Genomic DNA, 25341 nt, shown 5'->3' with positions numbered 1-25341 from the left:
GATTACTTCTCTCTCATGAGCACCCGGACTACAATATTGGATACTTCTATAAATATACAAACTTAAAACCATGTAAATTAAAGCAAAAAAGGAAGATACATATAAATGCAGATGCGAGAATAAGAGTATCCATTCATTATTCAAACATCAGACCATGTAATTCTGCTGTTTAACATATAATCCAAAAGGATTTATGATTCAATACCCTTCTATGCAAGTCACCTCCCCTGCAGGGGTTAAAGACTCTTTCAATGCCTGCAACCCCCAAGATGGCCACATTGCCCCGGTGTACCTCCCTACAGTGTTTGGATAGCATTGAGATGTTCACCACTTTTTCATTAGTCACATCAGAAAAATGTTTTCTCCTGCGTGTTTTCAGACTATTGGGGGTGTACCCTACATACTGGAGGTCCCACTCCTTGCACCTGACTACATAAACCACATTGGCTGTGTTAGAGTTAATGTATGTTTTTATCCAATAAGTGTCCCCAGTTCACACTTGCGTTAAACTTTTCCGGCATAGAGTTCCGTCCTAGGGGCTCAATACCGGAAAAGAACTGATCAGTTTTATCCTAATGCATTCTGAATTGAGAGAAATCCGTTCAGTATGCATCAGGATGTCTTCAGTTCAGTCACTGTGCGGTTTTTGGATGGAGAAAATGCTGCAGCTTGCTGCGGTATTTTCTCTGTCCAAAATTCCGGAACACTTGCCGGATTGCTGGATCCGCCATTATTTCACATTGAAATGCATTAATGCCATATCTGGCATGCGCAGACATTTAGGCCCCTTTCACACGGGCGTTGCGGGAAAAGGTGCGGGTGCGTTGCGGGAACATGCGCGATTTTTCAGCGCGAGTGCAAAACATTGTAATGCGTTTTGCACTCGCGTGAGAAAAATTGCGCATGTTTGGTACCCAAACCCGAACTTCTTTACAGAAGTTCGGGCTTGGGATCGGTGTTCTGTAGATTGTATTATTTTCCCTTATAACATGGTTATAAGGGAAAATAATAGCATTCTGAATAGAGAATGCATAGTAAAACATCGCTGGAGGGGTTAAAAAATAATAATATTAAACTCACCTTAATCCACTTGCTCGCGCAGCCCGGCATCTCTTCTGTCTCCTTCTTTGCTGATTGCAGGAAAATGACCTGTGGTGACGTCACTCCGGTCATTACATGGTCCATCACATTATCCACCACCATGGTAAAAGATCATGTGACGGACCATGTGATGACCGGAGTGACGTCACCACAGGTACTTTTCCTGCAATCAGCAAAGAAGGAGACAGAAGAGAAGTCGGGCTGCGCGAGCAAGGATTAAGGTCAGTTTAATTTATTTTTATATTTTTTTAACCCCTCCAGCGCTATTTTACTATGCATTTTGTATTCAGAATGCTATTATTTTCCCTTATAACCATGTTATAAGGGAAAATAATAATGATCGGGTCCCCATCCCGATTGTCTCCTAGCAACCGTGCGTGAAAATCGCACCACATCCGCACTTGCTTGTGGATGCTTGCGATTTTCACGCAACCCCATTCATTTCTATGGGGCCTGCGTTACGTGAAAAACGCACAAAGAGGAGCATGCTGCGATTTTCACGCAACGCACAGCCCCATAGAAATGAATGGGTCAGGATTCAGTGCGGGTGCAATGCGTTCAACTCATGCATCGCATCCGGGCGGAATTCTTGCCAGTGTAAAAGGGGCCTTAAAAATGTGAAAAAGATAAATACTGGATCCGTTTTTCCGGATGACAACCGGAGAGACGGATCCGGTATTGCAATGCATTTGTGAAATGGATCCGCATCCGGATCCGTCTACAAATGTTTTCCGTTTGCATAGAGATTGCTGGACAGAACTGCCTGCCGGAATCCAGCGACGCTAGTGTGAAAGTACCCTAACACTAGAGATTTTCCCGTGTGAACAGAGCCTACACTTAGAATGTCCACACCTACAGCAACCAGTAGTCTTTAACCACGTCTGCAGTTTAGACTTGGAGATAGTTTGGAACCTAATGTCGGCGTCTTCTGCTCACTCTTTTAATTCCGTGGTCTACAATAGCTTTTAATTTCTTATCCTGAAAAACGATAGGAAGATATCTGTGTACAATTTTTGATATGTGTGTGAACTGGGCGGCTATATGTAGTGACCAGCGTCATTTGTTTATTTTTGTCTTCTTTTCTTTTTTGACATTTTTTATATGACATGGATTAGAGGGAGGAAGGTGAATCAGTAGAACATTAGGTTATTATGAGTAAGACTTGATGTCGACACTCGCCAACCTGTTATGGCTCATGTTCCTGTACTTTTAATGTATACCGAATAAAACTTGTATTTAAACAGCGGACGACTGTGCTGGAGGATTTATTTTTATTTTTTTCTCATTGCAAGTATACACAGTGCATTGGAAAAGAATTCACCCCCCTAAAACTCTGGTGACTTACCTTGAAATTCTGTCTGGCTGCAGTGTTTTTATATGTGCCTGGAAAGTGAGGTGTGCCCTGTGCAGTAAGTGTAGTGCAGTCATCAGGAAGTCACAGACGTGTAAGGCATGTGCACCCGAAAGCAACTGCTGCTCCTATTCTGCTGTATAGGATGTATCGGAGGGGTAAGTACCAGGGACCCAGGTGTACCGGGGGCTGGGATGTCATCATACATTGCGCTAGGTTATAGGTGAACTTTCACAACTTTCTAAAGCCCCACTTAGTTTTTAATGCATGCTAGGAGTTGTAGTATTGTAGTATTAAAAATATAAAAAATATTAGAAAGGTTTTATTTTTTAGATATTTTTTTGTTATAATATATGATGTTTGTTCTTTTAGCTTCCTTTCATTGTTGTATGTTTTTTTTTTAATTATGAAATGCATTTTTGAAATAATTTATAAGCACTTTTTTATATTATTGTTTTTAACCCCTTCAGCACCCTGCCATTTTTCACCTTAAGGACCCGGCCATTTTTTGCAAATCTGGCATGTGTCACTTTATTTGGTGATAACTTTAAAACGCTTTTACTTATCCAGGCCATTCTGGGATTGTTTTCTCTTCACATATTGTACTTCATGACAGTGTGAAATATTTTGACTCAAATTTACTTTTTATTAATAAAAAAAAATGCCAAATTTACCAAAAATTAGATAAAATGAGCAATATTCAAAATTGTAATTTCTCTGCTTTTAAAACAGATAGTGATACCCCCTAAAATCGTTATTACTTTACATTTTCCATATGTCTACTTCATGTTTGGATCATTTTGTAGGCTTAGAAGTTTAGAAGCAAATCTTGAAATTTATCAGAAAATTTACAAAACCCACTTTTTAAGGACCAGTTCAGGTCTGAAGTCACTTTCTGAGGGCTCATGCACACGACCGTTTGCCCCCTGTGGCCGTATTGCGGCCCGCATACAGCGTGTCCGCAATACAAGGGCACCGGCCGTGTGCATTCTGCATCACGGATGCAGACCCATTCACTTGGAGATGCGGTGCGGAACGGAACCCTACGGAAGCACTACGGAGTGCTTTCGTGGGTTCCGTTCCGTGCCTCCACACAGCAAAAAGATAGAACTTGCTCTATTTCTTTTGCGGAACGGACAGATCGCAGACCCCATTCAAGTGAATGGAGTCGCAATCTGCATGCGGCAGCCCCACGGCCAGTGCCCATGCATTGCGGACCGCAATTTGCGGTCCACAGCATGGGCATGGAGGGGCAACGGTCGTGTGAACAAGCCCTGAGGCTTACATAATATGAACCACCCATAAATGGCCGCATTTTTGAAACTACACCCCTCAAGGTATTAAAAACTGATCTTACAAACTTTGTTGACCCTTTAGGTGTTCCACAAGAATTAAAGGAAAATGTAGATGAAATTTCAGAATTTCACTTTTTTAGCAGATTTTCCATTTTAATAAATTTTTTTCCATTAACAGCCAAACAAAACTCAATATTTATTACCCTGATTCTGTAGTTTACAGAAACACCCCATATAAGGACGTAAACTGCTGTACGGGCACACCGCAGGGCGCAGAAGGAAAGGAAGCCATATGGTTTTTGGAGGGCAGATTTTACTGGCATAATTTTAAGCTGCCATGTCACATTTGAAGACAGTGACCAGATTTTGGAAACTGCGAGATAAGGTTGCAGTTTTATTGGTACAATTTTAGGGTACATATGATTTTTGGTTGCTCTATATTACACTTTTTGTGAGGCAAGGTAACAAAAAATAGCGGTTTTGGCACCGTTTTTATTTTTTATTATTTATAATGTTCATCTAAAAAGGTTAGATCATTTGGTATTTTTATAGAGCAGGTTGTTATGGACGCGACAATACCAAATATGACAATTTTTTGGGTTGTTTGTTTCAGTTTTACATAATAAAGCATTGTTGAAAAAAAAAAATTTTTTGTGTCTCCATATTCTGAAAGCCATATATTTTTTTTTTTTTTTTGGGCGACTGTCTTATGTAGGTGCTCATTTCTTTTGGTATGAGATGACGGTTTCCTTGGTACTATTTCAGGGTGCATATGCCATTTTTTTTTTTTTTACGGTGTTCACCTGGGGAGTTAGGTCATGTGATATTTTTATAGAGCAGGTCATTACGGACGTGAAAATAGCTAATATGTATACTTTCTTAAATTTATTGAAGTGTTACACAATAATAAAATTTTTGAAACAAAAATAAATCATGTTTTAGTGTCTCCATAGTCTGAGAACCATAGTTTTTTTTATCTTTTGGGGGATTTTCTTAGGTAGGGTATCATTTTTGCGGGATGAAATAACGGTTTGATTGGCACTATTTTGGGGTCAGGGGTGCATATGACTTTTTGATCGCTTGCTACTTTTTGTGATGTAAGGTGAAAAAAGAATTTGCTTTTTTTACACCGTTTTTATGTTTTTTTTTTTTAAGTTGTTAACCTCATTGGTTAGGTCATGTGGTATTTTTATAGAGCAGGTTGTTACGGACGTGGCAATATTTAATATTTCTACCTTTAATTTTTTTTTTACATTTATCACAATAAAAGCATTTTTGAAACAAAAAAAATCATGTTTTAGTGTCTCCATAGTTTGAGAGCCATATTTTTTTTTAAATTTTGGGCGATTTCCTTAGGTAGGGGCTCATTTTTTGTGGGAAGAGATGAAGGTTTGATCGGTACTATTTTGGGGTACATATGTCTATTTGATCGCTTGGAATTACACTTTTTGTGATGTAAGGTGACAAAAAATTGCATTTGTTATTCAGTTTATGGCAGAGGTGGCAGATTATGTGACATTTTTATAGAGCACATCGTTATAAATGCGGCGATACCTAATATGTCTTTTTTTTTTTAAACACTATGGTGAGGGGGCCTTTTTTTTCTTGAAACTAGATTTTTTTTAATTATAAAAAACTTTTTTTGCTTTTTATACAGTTGATATAAAAAGTCTACACACCCCTGTCTACACAACCCTTTGTGGTGTGTGCCGTGACATGGTTGCCTTGCATGTTGTTGCCTGCGGCAACGTGTAGCTTTTTATGCTGGTGTGTACACTTCCCCTTTCAGTTGTTTCCTCCTCTGTCCGGTGCTGGAGGGGTTAACCACCTTGTTGGGTGTGGTCACTAGGTGCTTCATCTTACCTGTGGCTAGAGGCCAGGAGTCAGTGGTACTCCAGCCATGGTGTGTGTTGGAGTTATGCTCCTGGTCTTCATGTTCCATCTCCCAGAGTGAGGGCCTCCTAGTGGGACATCGAGGTCTCCCATGATGTCTTCCCTCCCTTACATGTGTTGTATGTTTGGTGTGGGGTTATGATTTGGTGTGTTGTAATTGAACCACTAGCCTGTATGCAGTGCCGCCTGGGGCTGTCATACACCTTGCGGCATAGGGGTCCTAGCGGAGTCTGGTGTGCTGGATACCAGAGTGAGTCCTGTTTGGTGTTAGGGCTCCGATACGTATTCACGGGTTCCAGTCGTGGTGGCAGCGGCAGGTAGGTGTGTTGTTTTGTTTTCTTACCTGCCGATTCTCTTGCTGCATATGGTCTTTTCCTTTCCCTGCTTCTAGGCCTTTTGAGACTCCTGTTCTTCCGTGTCCTGGTGTAGTGTCCCACTAGGTAAAAGTGGGCACTACACAAGGGTCAATTGGGCCACGTGGTACTCCTACTCCTGAGGGACAGTGGCAGTATATTTAACCGTCCATTTTAATTTATTTTCTATATGTTTTTATATGTATTGTTCCCCTGTGACATGTACAGCAGGCATATCGGGGTGTAGTGTAGCATCCTAGACACTAGAGGGAGATAGGAAGCCCCTAGTATAAATGTTCAGGCCCAGACAGGGAGGAGTTGGTCTGTAGTCAGGAGTCTGTGGAGACAGAAGTGACTCCTCCTGACATGCAGCTAGATCTTAGCCAGAGATATGCTGAAGGCCTCCTCCTGACATGCAGCTAGATAGTCCAGGCTTCTAGTTGCCACCAGGAGGCTAGAGAAGGATAGTCTGCCTGAAGTTTCGTGAGCCTATGTTAGCTCAGAAGAGTCACCCCAGTAGAAGAGATGTGCCTCCTGGGAGAAACCTGCAGTTCCCACAAGCCAAGCAGAGCCAGAGTTCCAGCTAAACACAAGTAAGCTGAAGGGCAGAGGAATCATAAATATAAAGCAAGGATAAATACGGGAGGAAGATATTTTGCCAAGGATAAAAGCCATCATTAGGGCGTCCGGGCCTTGGGATGAAAGCCAGACAGGAGTTCTAAGGAACAGTGTACACTATATCTGAGGAGAAGGTACAACCTGGTCTGAGTGTGTGTTATTATTGCCCTCCGAGTATCTTGCAAGAAATATACCTGCCATTATTTGATGTAAAGCCTGCTTGTGAGGAGAACTTGCTATAAGAAACTGAACTGTACAAAGTTAAACTGTTGTTCCAGTAAAGCAAAGTTTGGTTCACCATACCATCTGTGTACCTCACTTATTATAACTATAAATCGGTGTGCCACCGTTACAGGCACTGGCGTCACGATTCTTAAAGGGACCTTGCCCCAGGCACATAAAACACCTGCAACATCCAGGGCACCTCCTCCATCACCAGGCCTGGTCCCTAAATACAGAGTGTGCCCCAGAGGACTCCTGTGCCAGCCTCTCCTTCACTGCCACATGCCTCCCCAGGGTTCTCCTATAGAACTGTAACCCTCGCTTGCCCATAAACCGTGACCTCACAATCGCAATACCCTGCAGGTCTGGCGTGCTGCACTGGAAGAACAGGGCGCCTCTCCCCAGCTCCTTTGTGAGGGATTCTTAGGGCGACTCAGGGCCTCAGGTATCCAGGGTATGAGCCGTCCTACGATCCAGGTCCGCTCATACGGTGAGGAGTTAGGGCTAGGTATAGGGATGCATTAGGAGGTGACCTGCTCCCTTATCCTTGTGTTCAGGCCTAGTTGCTTTCCTTATCCCCCAGTCATCATACGGTGGGGGGTTTTCCCCACTCCCCACCGTGACACTTAATTAAGCTAGAGGGAATTATAAACAGTTTCAAATACTAGTCAATATTGGCACAAAACCTTCAGGCTTTTGCTAGAAAGCTGAACATGAAGAGGAACTTCATCTTTCAGCATGACAACGACCCAAAGCATACATCCAAATCAACAAAGGAATGGCTTCACCAGAAGAAGATTAAAGTTTTGGAATGGCCCAGCCAGAGCCCAGACCTGAATCCGATTGAAAATCTGTGGGGTTATCTGAAGAGGGCTGTGCACAGGAGATGCCCTCGCAATCTGACAGATTTGGAGTGTTTTTGCAAAGAAGAGGGGGCAAATCTTGCCAAGTCAAAATGTGCCATGCTGATAGACTCATACCCAAAAAGACTGAGTGCTGTAATAAAATAAAAAGGTGTTTCAACAAAGTATTAGTTTATGGTGTGCACACTTATGCAACCATATTATTTTATTTTTATATTTTTTCTTCCCTCTACCTAAAAGATTTCAGTTTGTTTTTCAATTGAGTTGTACAGTTTATAGGTCACATTAAAGGTGGGAAAAGTTCTGAAATGATTTATCTTTGTCATTTTTTACATCATAGAAACCTGACATTTAAACAGGGGTGTGTAGACTTTTTATATCCACTGTATTTGTCCCACTGTGAGACTTCACCTTTTCAGGGTTTGATCCCTGTTTCAATTCAGTACAATACATTATGTATTGTACTGAATTGAACTGTCAGCGTCTTACACAGTAAGACGCTGACAGTTGCCTAGGAGACCCAGCCCTAAGGCTGGATCTCCTGGACTTCTGTAGCTGGCAGGCCCCTATGTAAGCCATTGGGGCTGCCACGGCAACCATCTGCCCCTTGTTAGCGCAGTGCGGGAGGTCGATGGAGTCAGAAGGAGCCCCCTCTCTTTGTAAACCACACACATGCCGCAGTCAGCACTGACCGCGGCATGTAAAAGGGTTAATCCGCCGGCATCACCGAATACATCGATGCCAGCGGATGCAGCAAGGGCCCGGTTATCAGTAAAAGCCAGGCCTGTGCTGTGGATCGGGCAGGTGCAGCTCTTGCACCCGCCTGATCACATCATGTACATGCACGTGAGGATGTGGCATGAAGCCGCATTCCCTCACATACATGTACGTGACAATGCGTGAAGGGGTTAAATTGTTGTCTAGAAGCAATTGTTTTACTCTTTTCTTTTTTAGTTATACATATTCATTTATTGTATCTATTTTTTATAACATTTTATACACTGTTAATTATTTTTAAATATTGTAGTTTTTTTGAATAATACATGTGTATATTATCATTGTGTATTTATTATCATTTTCATTTTAACCCTTTCAGGAACAAGCCATTTTTACCTTAAGGACTGATGGTGATAACTTTAAAACGCTTTTACTTATCCAGGCCATTCTGAGACAGTTTTCTCGTCACATCTTGTACTTCATGACAGTGGTAAAATTGAGTCAAAAAATTTCACTTTTTCATTTAAAAAAAAATACCAAATTTACCAAAAATGTTGAAAAATTAGCAAATTTCAATTTCTCTACTTTTATAATAGTAATAACTATTTTTGGAGTTAGTACTATTACATTCCCCATATGTCTACTTTTGGATCATTTTGTGAATGTCATTTTATTTTTTGGGGACATTGGAAGACTTAGAAGTTGAGAAGCCAATCTTGAAATTTTTCAGAAAATTTCCAAAACTTACTTTAAGTCTCTTTGTGAGGCTTACATAATAGAAACCACTCATAAACTTACTACATCTAAAGGTATTAAAAACTGATCTTACAAGCTTTCTTAACCCTTTAGGTGTTCCACAAGAATTAAAGGAAAATGGAGCTGAAATTTCAGAATTTAACTTTTTTGGCAGATTTTCCATTTTAATCAATTTTTTTTCCAGTAACAAAGCAGGGGTTAACAGCCAAACAAAACTTAATATTTATTTCCCTGATTCTGTAGTTTACAGAAACACCCCATATGTGGTCATAAACTGCTGTATGGGCACACGGCAGGGCGCAGAAGGAAAGGAACGCCATATGGTTTTTGGAAGGCAGATTTCACTGGGATAATTTTAAGCTGCCATGTCACATTTGAAGACCCCCTGATGCACCCCTAGAGTAGAAACTCCCAAAAAATTACCCAATTTTGGAAACTACGGGATTAGGTGGCAGCTTTGTTGGTACTATTTTAGAGTACATATGATTTTTGGTTGCTCTATATTACACTTTTTGTGAGGCAAGGTAACAAAAAATAACTGTTTTGGCACTGTTTTTTATTTTGTTATTTATGTTCATATGAAAGGTTAGATCATTTGGTATTTTTATAGAGCAGGTTGATATGGACGCGACAATACCAAATATAATTTTTTTTGTGTCTCCATATTCTGAAAGCCATAGTTTTTTCCAATTTTTTTGGGCGACTTATGTAGGTGCTTACTTTTTTCGGTATGAGATGACGGTTTGATTGGTACTATTTTAGGGTGCATATGACATTTTGATTGCTTGGTATTACACTTTTTGTGATGTAAAGTGACAAAAAATGCCTTTTTTGACACACTTTTTAATTTAATTTTTTTTTACGGTGTTCACATGTGATATTTTTATACGGCAGGTTCTTGCAGACACGGCAATACCTAATATGTATACTTTTTTTATTTATTTAAGTTTTACACAATAACAGCCATAGTTTTTATTTTTTTGGGCAATTGTCTTAGGTAGGATCTCATTTTTTGGGGCTTACTTTTTTCGGTATGAGATGACGGCTTTATTGGCCCTATTTTGGGGTGCATATGACTTTTTGATCGCTTGGTATTATACCTTTTGTGATGTAAGGTGACAAAAAATTGCTTTTTGTACACCATTTTTTTAATGGTGGGGTTAGTTCATGTGATATTTCTATGCAGCAGGTTCTTATGGACGTGGCAATACCTTTATATGTATCCTTTTTTTTATTTAAGTTTTAAACAATAACTATTATTGAAACAATAAAAATCATGTTTTAGTGTCTCCATATTCTGGGAGCCATATTTTTTTTTATTTTTTGGGCGATTGTCTTAGTTAAGATATTATTTTTTGTGGAATGAGATTAAAGTTTGATTGGTATGATTTTGGGGTGCTTATGAGTTTTTGATCGCTTGCTATTACACTTTCAGTATTGTAAGTTGACAAAAAATGTCTTTTTTGACACCGTTTTTTTAATTTTTTTTATTTACAGTGTTCACCTGAGGGGTTAGGTCTTGTGGTATTTTTATAGAGCAGGTTTTTACGGACGCGGTGATACCTAATATGTCTACTTTTTAAAATTTATTTTACATTTAACACAATAAAAGCATTTTTGAAACAAAAAAAATCATGTTTTAGTGTCTCCATAATCTGAGAGCCATAGCGTTTTTATTTTTTGGGCGATTGTCTTAGGTAGGAGCTCCTTTGTTTTGCGGGATGAGGTGATAGTTAGATTGGTACTATTTTGGGGGGCATATGCCTTTTTGATCTCTTGGTGTTGCACTTTTAGTGATGTAAGGTGACAAAAAAAAATTTAAGCACAGTTTACATTTTTTTTTTTTATGGTGTTCACCTGAGGGGTTAGCTCATGTGATATTTTTATAGAGCCGGTTGATACGGATGCGGAGATAACAAAAAATTTTTTTACTTTATTTTGGGTAAAGGACGTATTTTTTTATTTTAAACTTTACATTTTTTTGTAAAACTTTTTTGTAAATTTTTTTTTACTTTCCCCCCCCCAAAAGTTCTGGGGGTCTGATCCCCTTTACAATGCATTACAATACCTACAATGCCTATCACATCTATGCTTTTTGCTTAACATTAATAATTTGATTTATTTTCATTTTGAGGGATATCTTTTAAAAGTAACATTATTAACCCCTTTCCCGACCTATGACATACTACTACCACTGCGTTCCCGCAATTTGACGTAATAGTATGTCATAGTGATCGCGCGGGCACCGGAGCGGTCAGTGGTAGCCGGGCCCCTGCTGTATCCGCCGGCATCTCTGTAAAAGCCGATGCTGGCGGATTAATACCTTCATTGCCGCGGTCCGCGCTGACCGCGACATAGAAGGGGTTTGTGTCGGGTGAGTAATCGCATCGAGTCTTCCAAAAGTGAACATCATAAATAAAGTAAAGAAAAAAAAGTTAAAAAAGTGTTTTTAATACAATTAAAGTAAAAAAGAAAAAAAACACCCCTTTCCCCTTATTTTATAATAAAAAACTGAAAAAACAAAACACACATATTAGGTATCGCTGCATCCGTAATGACCGGCTCTATAAATATATCACATGATCCACCCTCTCCGATAAACACCATAAAAATAAAAAAAAACGGTGTAAAAAAAGTCATTTTTGTCACCTTATATCACAAAAAGTGCAACACCAAGCGATCAAAAAGGCGCATGTCCCACAAAATGGTATCCATAAAACCGTCACCTCATGAGCCCCTACCTAAGACAATCGCCAAAAAAATAAAAAAAACTATAGCTCTCAGAACATGGAGACACTAAAACATCATTTTTTTTGTTTCAAAACTGCTATTATTGTGCTTAAGTGAAATACATAAAAAAAATATACATATTAGGTATCGCCACGGCCGTAACAACCAGCTCTATAAAAATATCACATGACCTAACCACTCAGGTGAACACCGTAAAAAAAAAACTGTGTAAAAAAAAATTGTTTTTGTCACATTACATCACAAAAATTGCAATAGCATGTGATCAAGAAAGGCGTATGCCCCCCAAAATTGTACCAATCAGACCGTCACCTCATCCCACAAAATATAATACCCTACCTAAGAGAATCGGTCAAAAAATGAAAAAAAGCTATCACTCTCAGACAATGGAGACACTAAAATATGAATATTTTTTGCTTCAAAACTGCTATTATTGTGCTAAAGTGAAAAAAAATTAAAAAAATATACATATTAGGTATCACCACGTCCGCAACAACCAGCTCTATAAAAATATCACATGACCTAACCACTCAGGTGAACACTGTAATAAAAAACTGTAAAAAAAAGCAATTTTTGTCACATTATATCATAAAAATTGCAACAGCAAGTGATCAAAAAGGCGTATGCCCCCCAAAATAGTAGCAATCAGACCGTCACCTCATCCTGCAAAAAATGAGACCCTACCTAAGAGAATCGGTCAAAAAATAAAGAAAAGCTATGGCTCTCAGACTATGGAGACACTAAAATATCATTATTTCGGCTTCAAAAATGCTATTATTGTGTAAAACTTAAATAATTAAGAAAAAGTAGACATATTAGGTATTGCCACGTGCGTAACGATCTGCTTTATAATATTACAAGTCACATGACCTAATCCCTTAGGTAAACACTGTAAAAATAAAAACGGTGCCAAAACATCCATTTTTTGATTACCTTGCTCACAAAAAACGTAATATAGAGCAATTAAAAATCATATGTACCCCAAAATAGTACCAATAAAACTGGCACCTTATCCCGTAGTTTCCAAAATGTGGTCACTTTTATGAGTTTCTACTGTAGGGATGCATCAGGAGGGCTTCAAATGGGATATGGCATATAAAAACCAGTTAAATTTGCCTTCCAAAAACAATATGGCGTTCCTTTCCTTCTGCACCCTGCTGTGTGCCGGTACAGCAGTTTACGATCACATGTGGGGTGTTTCTGTAAACCAAAGAATCAGGGTAATAAATATTGAGTTTTATTTGGCTGTTAACCCTTGCTTTGCTACTGGAAAAAATGGATTAAAATGTAAAATCTGCCAAAAAAGTTAAATTCTAAAACTTCATCTCCATTTTCCTTTAATTCTTGTGGAACACCTAAAGGGTTAACAAAGTTTGTAAAATCAGTTTTATATACCTTGAGGGGTGTAGTTTCTAAAATGGGGTCATTTTTGGGTGGTTTCTATTATGTAAATCTCACAAAGTGACTTCAGACCTGAACTGGTCCTTAAAAAGTGGGTTTTGGAAATTTTCAGAAACATTTCAAGATTTGCTTCCAAACATCTAAGCCTTCTAATGTCCCCAAAAAATAAAATGTCATTTTCAAAATGATCCAAACATGAAGTAGACATATGGGGAATGTAAAGTAATTACTATTTTTGGAGGTATTACTATCTATTATAAAAGTAGAGAAATTGAAACATGGAAATTTGCAATTTTTTCAAAGTTTTTGTTAAATTTGGTATTTTTTTATGAATAAAAAAGATTTTTTTTAAATCATTTTCACCACTGTCATGAAGTATGATATGTGACGAGAAAACAATCTCAGAATGGCGTGGATAAGTAAAAGTGTTAAAGTTATCACCACATAACGTGGCACATGTCAGATTTGCAAAAAATGGCCTGGGCAGGAAGGTGAAAACAGACCCGGGGTTGAAGGGGTTAAAGGTTACGTTTTATCTTTATGTATATTATAATGGATTGCCTTCCTTGTACAATGTTATAATATACTTTCTAACATAGAAAGCATATTATAGTGCATTTGTATTGTGCGGCAGTTGTGTGCGGTTCTACTGCGATACCGCTGTTATATAGAAGGACAATCGTTATTGGAACAAATAATTTCTACTGGTGTGATATACCAGTTGCCCCCCAAAAAAAGTGATTGAAGCAGGGGTGGTATATACCAATAATACACTTTATATATAGTTCATTTATGTAGCTCAACAGGGCACATTTAAGAGAATTTCCCTTTAAGACGCATAAAAATGTCCCCTGATTAAGACACATATTTTTTGTTGGAATTTTTGTCATTGATCCCCCTCTAGTATGTCACTGTCCATGTTGTGGGACTATTTGTGCACTTCTAGTAAGTATTTGGTGGCTGCAAATATGAGCTGAAGGTTTTTCAGGTTCGCCTGCCGTTAAAGTGAATGGGGCCCGCCGCGAACTTGCGGTTTGCGAACATTTAATTGCGTTCGCGAACCGTCCCGGCCGATGTTCGTCTATCACTAATCCTCAGTATAGCTATTAGCTATAGAAACACAACAGGCACTCCATGTGTGGAACCGATAATAGATATAACGAGGTAAAACCACTGAATCCTCTCGCCAAATGTTTTCAGGTTTCAATAAATTCTGGACAGTGCCAAACAATTCTCCTTTTTTTGTTTTCCATTACTGTTTTCAGGAAAGGTCATTAATATTTCATTGGTCAGGTTCTGACTCCTGGCACCTCTGTGAGGGCTGAAGCCTCTTCATAGGTCAGTAACGTCACATTCATCAGTCACATGGTCTATGTGCCTCTCAGTCCCATTCAAGTGAATGGGCCTGGGCTGTAATACCAAGCACAGCCTCTATAAAATGTAAGACGCTGTGCTCGGTTAGCTGTGAGGACTGAGAAGGGGGTGTATGCCATCTGGACCCAGTGATTTGTCTATTTTAATCTTTTTAAGATGCCACTGCACTTCTTACTGACTGAAAAAAGGCCACATGTATTCTGGAGTTTACTTTGACATTCTGCATTTCATCTGACATTTTATTTTCCTCACTGAATACAGTGGAGAAATAAATAATAAATTTTCTTTCTCTTCATCACCCTCTTCAACTCCTCCCTCATCACTCTGTACAACTCCTCCATCATCAGTCTTTAAATGGCCAACACAGATTTAACGGGTATTCCCATCTCGGACATTGGAGGCATATTGCTAGGATATGACCCCAATGTCCTAGATGGGAATACCCAGCTAACCTTTTTACCATTACTATTCTTGAAGAACATTGTAGGATTAGTTTTACTCTCTTTGGCAATGATCCTCTCTGTCTCCAGCTTTGCTGAGTTTATCTGGCTTATACATAATCTATTTTTTTAAAATATGTTTTTGTGCTTCTCTACTTACTGCTTTAGTCATGCTTTTGTTTTGTTAGGTACTGCCCCCTTCACATTTCTTGTTCCTACCTCCTTTATTACCATAATCTATGTACCTGTCATAAACAAAATTTTGGATGCCTTTAAAAATCTCCCTTTTAGTCTGTACTCTTACTTTTGAGGACAATGTCCCAGTCGATGAAGTTAAGGGCCTCTCTAAGCTGATCAGATTTTGCCTTCCAGAAGTTCAGTGTTTTTGTCGCCTTTGTGAATGTCCAGTGGGGCCTAACAACTCTTGCCATGTATGGATGCTTATTAGCCCCCGACCAAAGCAGTCACCAATCATGTATAACATGTGGTTGGTCATCTTGCCTCATGCTTTGATCTTACATGTGATGGGACATATCAGTGCTATTTATTAACTGTGTTGGGCTCATCCAGTGCCTTCTTGAGTAAACTCTTTCCTGTTTGCATGCTAATTTATATTAGGTTATTGCAATTAGTTAATGGATAGCAGGTGCATCTACAGGGAAACATGTTGTGTCTTCAGGACCTGGTTTCTGAACTCTTTGATGTATGGGATACACGAGGGCAGCCATCTTTTACCTCTGTTCTAGTATACAGTAACTGGCTTCTACATGGGTGTATTCAGTTTTTAGAAACTTCTCTTGGCTGATAATTGTTTTTTCTACATTTTATTTATTACTATGTTGCCTTGTTTGCCATCAGTTTATTGCTTGATTGCACTATTTTGTGAGGAACTGATTAAGGTAAGGCACATTCCTTAGTGGGATTAGTGGGATCAGTCATTCTTTGTGTTGTAAACCAGACTATCAAGGGACATGATAAAGTAATTATTGAAGGTTCATTTTTGAGACCCCCATAAACATTAGTGTCCAAACCTGCCGTTTTTAGCAAGACAGTCTAATGTGTATGGGGAGCTAACAGAGAAAATAATTGGTCATATTGAATGTTTTTTACGATCCTTTTGTTCTCCTGGTCATATAAAAAATTTTTTGTATGATCCTTTTGTTCTCCTGGTCATATTGAATGTTTTGTCCGATCATTTTGTTCTCCTGGTCATATTGAATGTTTTGTATGTTCCTTTGTTCTCCTGGTCATAGTGAATGTTTTGTCCTATCCTTTTGTTCTCCTGGTAATATTGAATGTTTTGTCCTATCCTTTTGTTCTCCTGGTCATAGTGAATGTTTTGTCTGATACTTTTGTTCTCCTAAGAGGCTTAGTGGGAAAGGGGCATGGCCTTCTAATTAATAGTTTGTATACTCAGAGAAAAGTGTCTATCCTTGCCCCACATTTACCATGCAGCCCATGCCACTGCGATAATCGTGGTCTAGACACCCTGTCTAAGCTTAAGCCATTGTTGCTGTTGGTAAATCTTGGCCTTTGACTGCATGTGGTGTCAGAATACTGCGTCATAAGGTACAGCCCTAATGTCCAATATGTCTTGAAGGGGTGGAGCACTGTACACAAGTTGGCAAGGTTTATGGGATAAGGTGGTGTGGCCTTATAAAAGAGGCGTGTGAACCTCCCAGAAGCTTTACATAAAAGGATGTCAAGCATGTGTATGGGGGAGCTGGGGAGAGAAAGTGGTTGGCTCACAGCTATTGAAGGTCTATGGGCACCTTAAACGGTTGTCCTACTGTAAATTTTTAATGGGATTTTGAGATCAAGATTAGATATAGCCGCCCAATGTTTCGCGTCCCCACCTATCCCTTGGTTAAACTTGATGGACTTGTGTATTTTTTCAACCGTATTAACTATGTAACTATGTAATGTTAATAGGTCATTTCTATGACAGGTAATTCATGGTAAGATAAGTAAATAGTATTGCCACACATTTTTTGTAGTGTAACCTCTCTTCACATGTCTGGTTTCATAACTACTTACATTCCCCATGTAGTATCTATTATTATGACTGAATGTTGTAGCATTCCTTTATTATTCCTGTTAGAAGTTATTATTGAATTACTAGCAGTGTGCAATGAGGGTTGGAGGATTAGGAGCCAGGTTACTGTAATAAGATGTTACTTGGGTAATACGAGCATCAGGATCTGGGTAACTGTAATAAGATGTTACTGGGGTAATAAGAGGATCAGGAGCCGGGTTACTGTAATAAGATGTTACAGAGAAATAAAGGGATCAGGAGCCGGGCTACTGTAATACTATGTTAATGGAAACAAAGGGGCTGAAGAGTCAGGCTACTGTAATAAGAGTCTACATTTTTGTCCAAAACATCTGGCAGAACAATCTGCACTAATAGTATGTTATAACAAATAAATCAAACAGGGCACATAGTGAATTTCCACCAGCTTTCGGGATTTTTTATTTCTTTTATTATACTCACAAAAGGAATAAAATAACAGGCATCAAATACAAAAGTCTGCAATACCGCCCGACCCGGGTTCCATCAAAAGAGCTTCGTCAGGGGCGAATGCTCCACCCTTCCTTGGGCGTCTTCTTATACAGGTAAAAAACAGGTAAAAAGCCAGGAGGCACACCCCTCCCTCCTTACATCCAATTTCATTCCAAAAAGTCTTTCCACATGTTTTTCACATTTTTTGCCACAGAGTTTTTTCATACATACTAAAGTGCCATAAAATGTAATAAAATATAAATATTTCACATAGAACCATCAAACTTCACGTACCCTCTAAAATCCTTCCACTTGTTTTATACAGTACCAGTCACCAAATACAGAGACACAGTTTTCCCCATTGTCTTATCTATACCGAAGAAAGCTTTTTTCATGTATACTAGTAACCACACAACTCGTGCAGCGACACCTCCTCCCTTCTATTCAATTAAACAGGGTTTCAGATCAAAGTTCACATTTAACCCGTGGGGCTGCAGAAAATCCATCCTATATATCCACTCCACCTCCTTTCAACACTTAGAGGCTGGAGTCCGTGGAAGGCAGTGTGACCACCTTTTTGAATGAATTTTGAATGCACTACTAGTATGACCTTTACTTCTCCAATCCTACGCCCAGTTTTTTTAGATACTTCTTTAATATTTTTTTTCATAGAAACAATTTTCAATGGGAAAAAGTCTAGTCTTCCAAAGAGAGACCAAACCATGCCAGTTGTTCACAGCCTCCTATAGTTTCTCCAGAATCATTGGTGGGCTTGTGCTTACACACAACAGCCTATCTGAACAAGCAGATCTAAAGTGTAAAAATGGGGTAGGGATTAAGGGAGACTTTCAGATTACTGGTGACCACAATAGACACTACATAAGAGTTGGGATAACGGATCATAGCCATGTTCTTACAAAGTAGAGCAGCCAACATGTAAATAATATGTAAGCTTTCAATGTAATTTTTAAGACTAGACATCTTGGATGGTACAGAAAAGCAGTTGGATCCAGGAACTGTAAAGAGCAGAGGGCATGTAATTAGAAGGATTATGAGATGGTAAATAATGTAGATAAGTCTCTTGAACCTGTTATATAAATGTCTACAAGATTTTCTATTCTTACTCCTAACTAACTGGTGACATCAGTTTTTCTACAGGTTCCTAAGCATGGATTATTTGGATAAATTTATACCTACTGCTTTCAATGTCTTCCAACAACCCAATATCAACCATTCCATTAAGTTGGTCTTTCAGTTGAACTCCAGTCTGTTAGAACTTCTCAAGATCATTGACTGGCCTGAACCTCCATCAGCTGTGAATAATTTTTTTTTCTCAACAAACCCCCGAAACTGTGACTACCGCTTGCTAAACCCTCGAGATACATATAGGGTTGGTGAATTCTTGGAAGTACTCATCACAGCTCGGGATCATAAGCGGCAACCAAAGAACTATGGTGGAGACTTCTTTCAGGCCAAGCTTCACAACACCAAAGTGAGGGCTGGAGTGACCGGACAGGTGACGGATCATGGCAATGGTACTTATTTAGCCATGTTCTTGCTTCCGTGGCCAGGGAACGCTCAAGTACACATCAGGCTCATTCATTCCAGTGAGGCTGTGGATGTTCTGAAGAGGAAGAGGGAGAGTGATCCCGGAAAGGTGAATAATAAAGGTTAAATCTTCTACTGTTTACAGCATGTGTGCGACTAATGTAGCTTGCCCTTGAGTGACAACTAATATGGCCACCATTATACCTACCATTAAGGTTGTATAAAAGCACCCCTAGACTCTTGAATGAACATCATACTTAGTTATTCAGAGGTTTATCACTGCATACGTCTCCCATAGTTTTGTATATACAGCTCCTATGCAGAACTGTGTATCTACAGTATATGGTGACAGACTACAAATAAACCTGTTGTAGTCTGATCCTTCAGTCATGTTAACAGCATTCGGTGTTATTAAAGTGTTATTAAAGTTATCAAAAGATCTTAGATGACAGATGGAAGGGAGTACAACTGCAGGATCAGATTGTACAGGGTATGTTTATAGTCTATCATGGAGACATATAGACCTGCATGGGCACAAAACAGTTTATACTTCTACTAGAACAATTGAAAAGTTTTTCTATTTTTCATTTTAGATACAAATATAAAACAAGGTGCGGATAAAAACAGGTTGCAAATGTAGACCTTTCCTTTTTAAGAAATGTTCTCAGACTAGAAAGGTCTATTTTCATTACAGAAAAGGTACCACCCAAGCTTCATCAAAGTAATTAGAACAAAACTTCAATACCAAACATGTTGTGAAAGTCATCAGTGTCCTAATCAATGGAGCAGGTTTCCATTAGAGAGAAGTGACCATTTTTATTACCATATGCCCAACAATTGGTCAAATCAATAATAATCATTACTCCTGGTCAACTCCTTTCATGATTTATTTGCTGGCCTCCATCCATCTTGGTGGTGGTTGTCCTCTTCTTCTATTTCTTTTAATTCTTCTTGAATCTTTTCTTAAGATGTCTAGAAGAAGATAAAGCTTCCATTCAGTCTTTTGTGGGAGGTTCAATATGTAAAGATATATATATATATATATATATATATATTATATATGTTTGTATATATCCTGTTTTATAATACATTAAGTGATATGCTGTCTTACAATGTAATACAACCAAGTGATTGTTGAAGATGTATGGAACTTGAAACAATAATAAAGACTAATTATAAAAAAAATAATAATAATAACACAGGCACAGAAGCATAACGACCGCCATAGCACCCACAGTAGTTGCTATAAGGCTCAAAGACTCAAGTGGACTGTGGTGCCAGCCATCGTCAGTTGGTTCCTTGCTTCCAGGTCCTTTTCCTCTCTGGCTGCTGCTGCACACAAGGTTCAACACCAAGATCTTGTGTGTCACACCTTCTGGAAGTGAAGAGGACCTTTGAGCGAGGAACAGGAAGTAAATAGAGGGGCTCTGTATTAATTTTGGAGTATGGTTTGGGGCTTGATTTAGTGTTGGAGTCTGATCTATTGTCTGAATTAGTCTTAAGGTCTGGTATCTAAATTTACTTTGGAGTATAGCCTGAGGTCTGAATTCATTTTGGGGTGGCAGCAAAGTACATTTTGGGGGAGGCAACATTCAGTATGGTGAGACAGTATATCTCTGAGACACAGTAGTCTGTGTAAGACAATGCTAGGAGTTTTAATTTCACAGAAGTTGGGTTTTTCTTACTACTTGGCCTTGTTCAAAAGCTTACTCCCAGCATTTTCTAGTTATTCTGTTTATTCCATTGCTTTAGGATCCGGCAGCGGTATCCCACTATTCCATGATCAGGAATCGATCCTATCAATTTGACATCACTTACTACAGTGGAAACCCCTTTTAACAAATGAGCTTCTATGAAGTTCCAACAGCAGCTTTTTCAACATTCTCCATGATTTGACATTTCTTACTGCAGCAGGTTGACCATAGGCCACCATCCAAAGGTAGGAGCAGTAGCAGACTTTACCACCACCTTAAGATTCAACAATTTGAGGTAACTCAGTCACCAGGGAGGACTTCATCTTCAATGCTAAACTAGCAAACTGCAGTATTGGCAGCCTGAAAATAATAAGGGTATATATTAATCATTCAGAGGACTGTAGCCCTGATAATAAAGTTGAGCAGGAAACGATTTGATGCCAGAAGATCAAAGTCCACATGGAATGAATTATGCTCAGGCCAAATGAAACTTGCAATTATTTTGATGGGAAAATGTAATCTATGTACCGGATCTTCATATTGATACAGTTAATTGGTCATCCCTTGTCACCTAAACCCCCTCCGCACAAAAATCTTTTTCCCATCTGTAATAATAAAATAACAATATAACATACATTGGAACTAGAGATGGCCGAATTTCTAGAAATTCTTTTCGGGTCCAATTCTAATGAATTGATCAGCAGATTCATACAAATAATTTTGATCCGAATCGAAAGTGCTCAATTTGCCCTGAACAGTCGTGGATGAGACTTTGGGTTCTCCTAGGACTTTATCAAGAAGGGTGTTTGGATGTACATGTTGTGAATAGGGAAAGTAGTTTTAAGTATCTGACACCACATAATAAAATAGTCTATCGTAGGGACGGGCTGCACCTCAATGGGGAAGGGGCAGCTGTGTTGGGGAAGAAGATGGTTAGAAGGTTGGAGGAGTGTTTAAACTAGGGACTGGGGGGGGAGGGTAATTACATTATAGGAGGGGAAGATAGTGCAGCTAGAGACTAGGGGCAAGGTAGTGGGACTGGGGGAGGAATGGAAGGAGGGACTAGAACAGCTCAGAAGGAAAGGTGTAGGGTAAAAAATATACATAAACCTCTCAAATGTATGTATACTAATGCCAGAAGCCTGACTAATAAAACTGGGGAACTGGAATTAGTGATGTGTGAGGAGGACTATGACATAGTGGGAATAACTGAGACATGGCTGGATGATAGCTATGACTGGGCGGTTAATGTACAGGGTTACAGTCTGTTTAGAAAGGATCGTCAAAACCGGAGAGGGGGAGGGGTCTGCCTTTATGTAATGTCCTGTCTAAAGCCCACACTCCGTGAAGATATAAGTGAGGGACATGAACATGAGGAGTCACTGTGGGTAGAGATACATGGAGCTAAAAACAACAATAAATTACTAATAGGAGTTTACTATAAACCACCTAATATACCAGAGTCCACAGAAAATCTACTACTAAATGAGATAGACAAGGCGGCAAATCATAATGAGGTCGTTATTATGGGGGACTTCAACTACCCAGTTATAGACTGGGAAACTGAAACTTGTATATCTCATAAAGGAAACAGGTTCTTGGCAATAACCAAAGAAAATTACTTCTCCCAACTGGTTCAGGACCCGACTAGAGGGACGGCCATACTGGACTTAGTATTAACCAATAGACCTGACAGAACAACAGACGTGCAGGTTGGGGGACACCTGGGAAATAGTGACCATAAAGTAATAACCTTCCAATTATCATTCAAAAGAGCGTTTCTACAGGGAGGAACAAAAATACCAAATTTCAAAAAAGCTAAATTTAGCCAACTAAGAGAGGCCATAGGCCTAACTAAATGGGATAAAGTCCTCACAAATAAAAATACAGCCACAAAATGGGATATCTTTAAAAGCATCCTAAAATCTCATTGTGAGAGGTACATACCGTATGGGAATAAAAGGTTAAGGAACAAAAAGAAACCAATGTGGATAAACAGAACTGTAAAGAAAGCAATAAATGACAAAAAGAAAGCATATAAAACGCTAAAACAGGAGGGTAGCACGGAAGCACTGAAAAACTATAAGGAAAAAAATAGAACATGTAAAAAACAAATAAAAGCGGCCAAACTAGAGACCGAGAGATTAATTGCCAAAGAGAGAAAAACTAACCCTAAAATGTTCTTCAATTATATAAATGTTAAAAAGTATAAATCTGAAGGTGTCGGCCCTTTAAAGAGTAATGAGGGGGGAGTCGCAGAGAGCGACGAGGAGAAAGCAAAACTGTTAAATATTTTTTTCTCCAACGTATTCACTGAGGAAAATAAACTGTCAGATGAAATGCTGAATGTTGAAATAAATTCCCCATTAAGTGTCCTGTCTGACCCAGGATGAAGTACAACAGCGACTTAAAAAGATTAAAATAGACAAATCGCCAGGACCGGATGGCATACACCCCCGTATCCTAAGGGAATTAGGTAATGTCATAGCCAGACCCTTATTTCTGATATTTGCAGATTCTATACTGACTGGAAATGTCCCACAGGATTGGCGCATGGCAAATGTGGTGCCAATATTCAAAAAGGGTCCAAAAACAGAGCCTGGAAACTATAGGCCGGTAAGTTTAACATCTGTTGTGGGTAAACTGTTTGAAGGTTTTCTGAGAGATGCTATGTTAGAGCATCTTAACAGAAATAAGCAAATAACGCCATATCAGCATGGCTTCGTGAGGGATCGGTCATGCCAAACTAATTTAATCAGTTTCTATGAGGAGGTAAGTTCTAGACTTGACAGCGGCGAATCAATGGATGTCGCGTATCTGGACTTCTCCAAAGCATTTGACGCTGTACCACATAAAAGGTTAGTATATATAATGAGAATGCTTGGACTGGGAGAAAACGTCTGTAAGTGGGTAAGTAACTGGCTCAATGATAGAAAACAGAGGGTGGTTATTAACGGTACATACTCAGATTGGGTCAATGTCACTAATGGGGTACCTCAGGGGTCAGTATTGGGCCCTATTCTCTTCAATATATTTATTAATGATCCCGTAGAAGGCTTGCATAGTAAAATATCAATTTTCGCAGATGACACTAAACTGTGTAAAGTAATTAACACTGAAGAGGACAGTATACTACTACAGAGGGATCTGGATAGACTGGAGGCTTGGGCAGATAAGTGGCAGATGAGGTTTAACACTGACAAATGTAAAGTTATGCACATGGGAAGGAATAATGCAAGTCACCCATACATACTAAATGGTAAAACACTCGGTAACACTGACATGGAAAAGGATCTAGGAATTTTAATAAACAGCAAACTAAGCTGCAAAAAACAGTGTCAGGCAGCTGCTGCCACGGCCAATAAGATAATGGGTTGCATCAAAAGGGGCATAGATGCCCGTGATGAGAACATACTCCTACTACTTTACAAATCATTAGTCAGACCACACATGGAGTACTGTGTACAGTTCTGGGCTCCTGTGAACAAGGCAGACATAGCAGAGCTGGGTACAGAGGAGGGCAACTAAAGTAATAACTGGAATGGGGCAACTACAGTACCCTGAAAGATTATCAAAATTAGGGTTATTCACGTTAGAAAAAAGACGACTAAGGGGAGATCTAATTACTATGTATAAATATATCAGGGGTCAGTACAGAGATCTATCCCATCATCTATTTATCCCCAGGACTGTGACTGTGACGAGGGGACATCCTCTGCGTCTGGAGGAAAGAAGGTTTGTACACAAGCAAAGAAAAGGATTCTTTACGGTAAGAGCAGTGAGACTATGGAACTCTCTGCCTGAGGAGGTTGTGATGGTGAGGACAATAAAGGAATTCAAGAGGGGCCTGGATGTATTTCTGGAGTGTAATAATATTACAGGCTATAGCTACTAGAGAGGGGTCGCTGATCCAGGGAGTTATTCTGATTGCCTGATTGGAGTCGGGAAGGAATTTTTTATTCCCCTAAAGTGAGGAAAATTGGCTTCTACCTCACAGTTTTTTTTTGCCTTCCTCTGGATCAACTTGCAGGATGACAGGCCGAACTGGATGGACGGATGTCTTTTTTCGGCCTTATGTACTATGTTACTATGTAATAGTAATATTTGATAAAGATGGCAAATAATTAATTGAGCAAAGCAAATCCAGGTATTCCTTTATGCCAAGTGCAATTTAGCAACACCACTATCAAAACACAAATATGAATGCAAGTAACCTATTAAGGGCAATAAAAATGTTATCAGTTTGGTCATGAGTTTTGTAACTATGTTGATTAACTCCTCATTATCACCATGTTCCCCCTATGTATAATAAAGCATTTACACACTTTAAAGTAATTACTAGAAAGAGAACAAGGACCCTTAAAACATCATATTTTATTGAATCAGTACTAAAAACGGAACCTATAGTTGAAGGTCACCAATAGGACAACCCATATGCCCAATCAATCGAAAACAGGTACGATA

At 39.1% G+C, this 25341-nt stretch overlaps 1 protein-coding gene across 3 annotated transcripts in view; it reads left to right on the top strand.

Moving 5' to 3' along the window:
• Positions 1-2321: 2321 nt before the first annotated feature.
• Positions 2322-25341, top strand: part of LOC120986537 (NXPE family member 3-like) — a 58739-nt gene continuing 35719 nt past the window's right edge. Inside the window, exons 1-2 of one of the 3 annotated variants that reach the window (XM_040415166.1) lie at positions 2322-2610; positions 18783-19292. In XM_040415166.1, the coding sequence (XP_040271100.1) occupies positions 2554-2610; positions 18783-19292 (567 nt within the window). In that variant the 5' untranslated portion in view covers positions 2322-2553. The remainder of the gene's footprint in view (positions 2611-18782; positions 19293-25341) is intronic. The other 2 variants (XM_040415164.1, XM_040415165.1) reach the window with 2 other exon arrangements.

The sequence above is a fragment of the Bufo bufo genome, chromosome 1 (assembly GCF_905171765.1).
Source record: "Bufo bufo chromosome 1, aBufBuf1.1, whole genome shotgun sequence".
Taxonomy (NCBI): Eukaryota; Metazoa; Chordata; class Amphibia; order Anura; family Bufonidae; genus Bufo; species Bufo bufo.
Note: the sequence above shows the minus strand (reverse complement) of the source record. Positions and strands in the feature narration are given on the sequence as shown.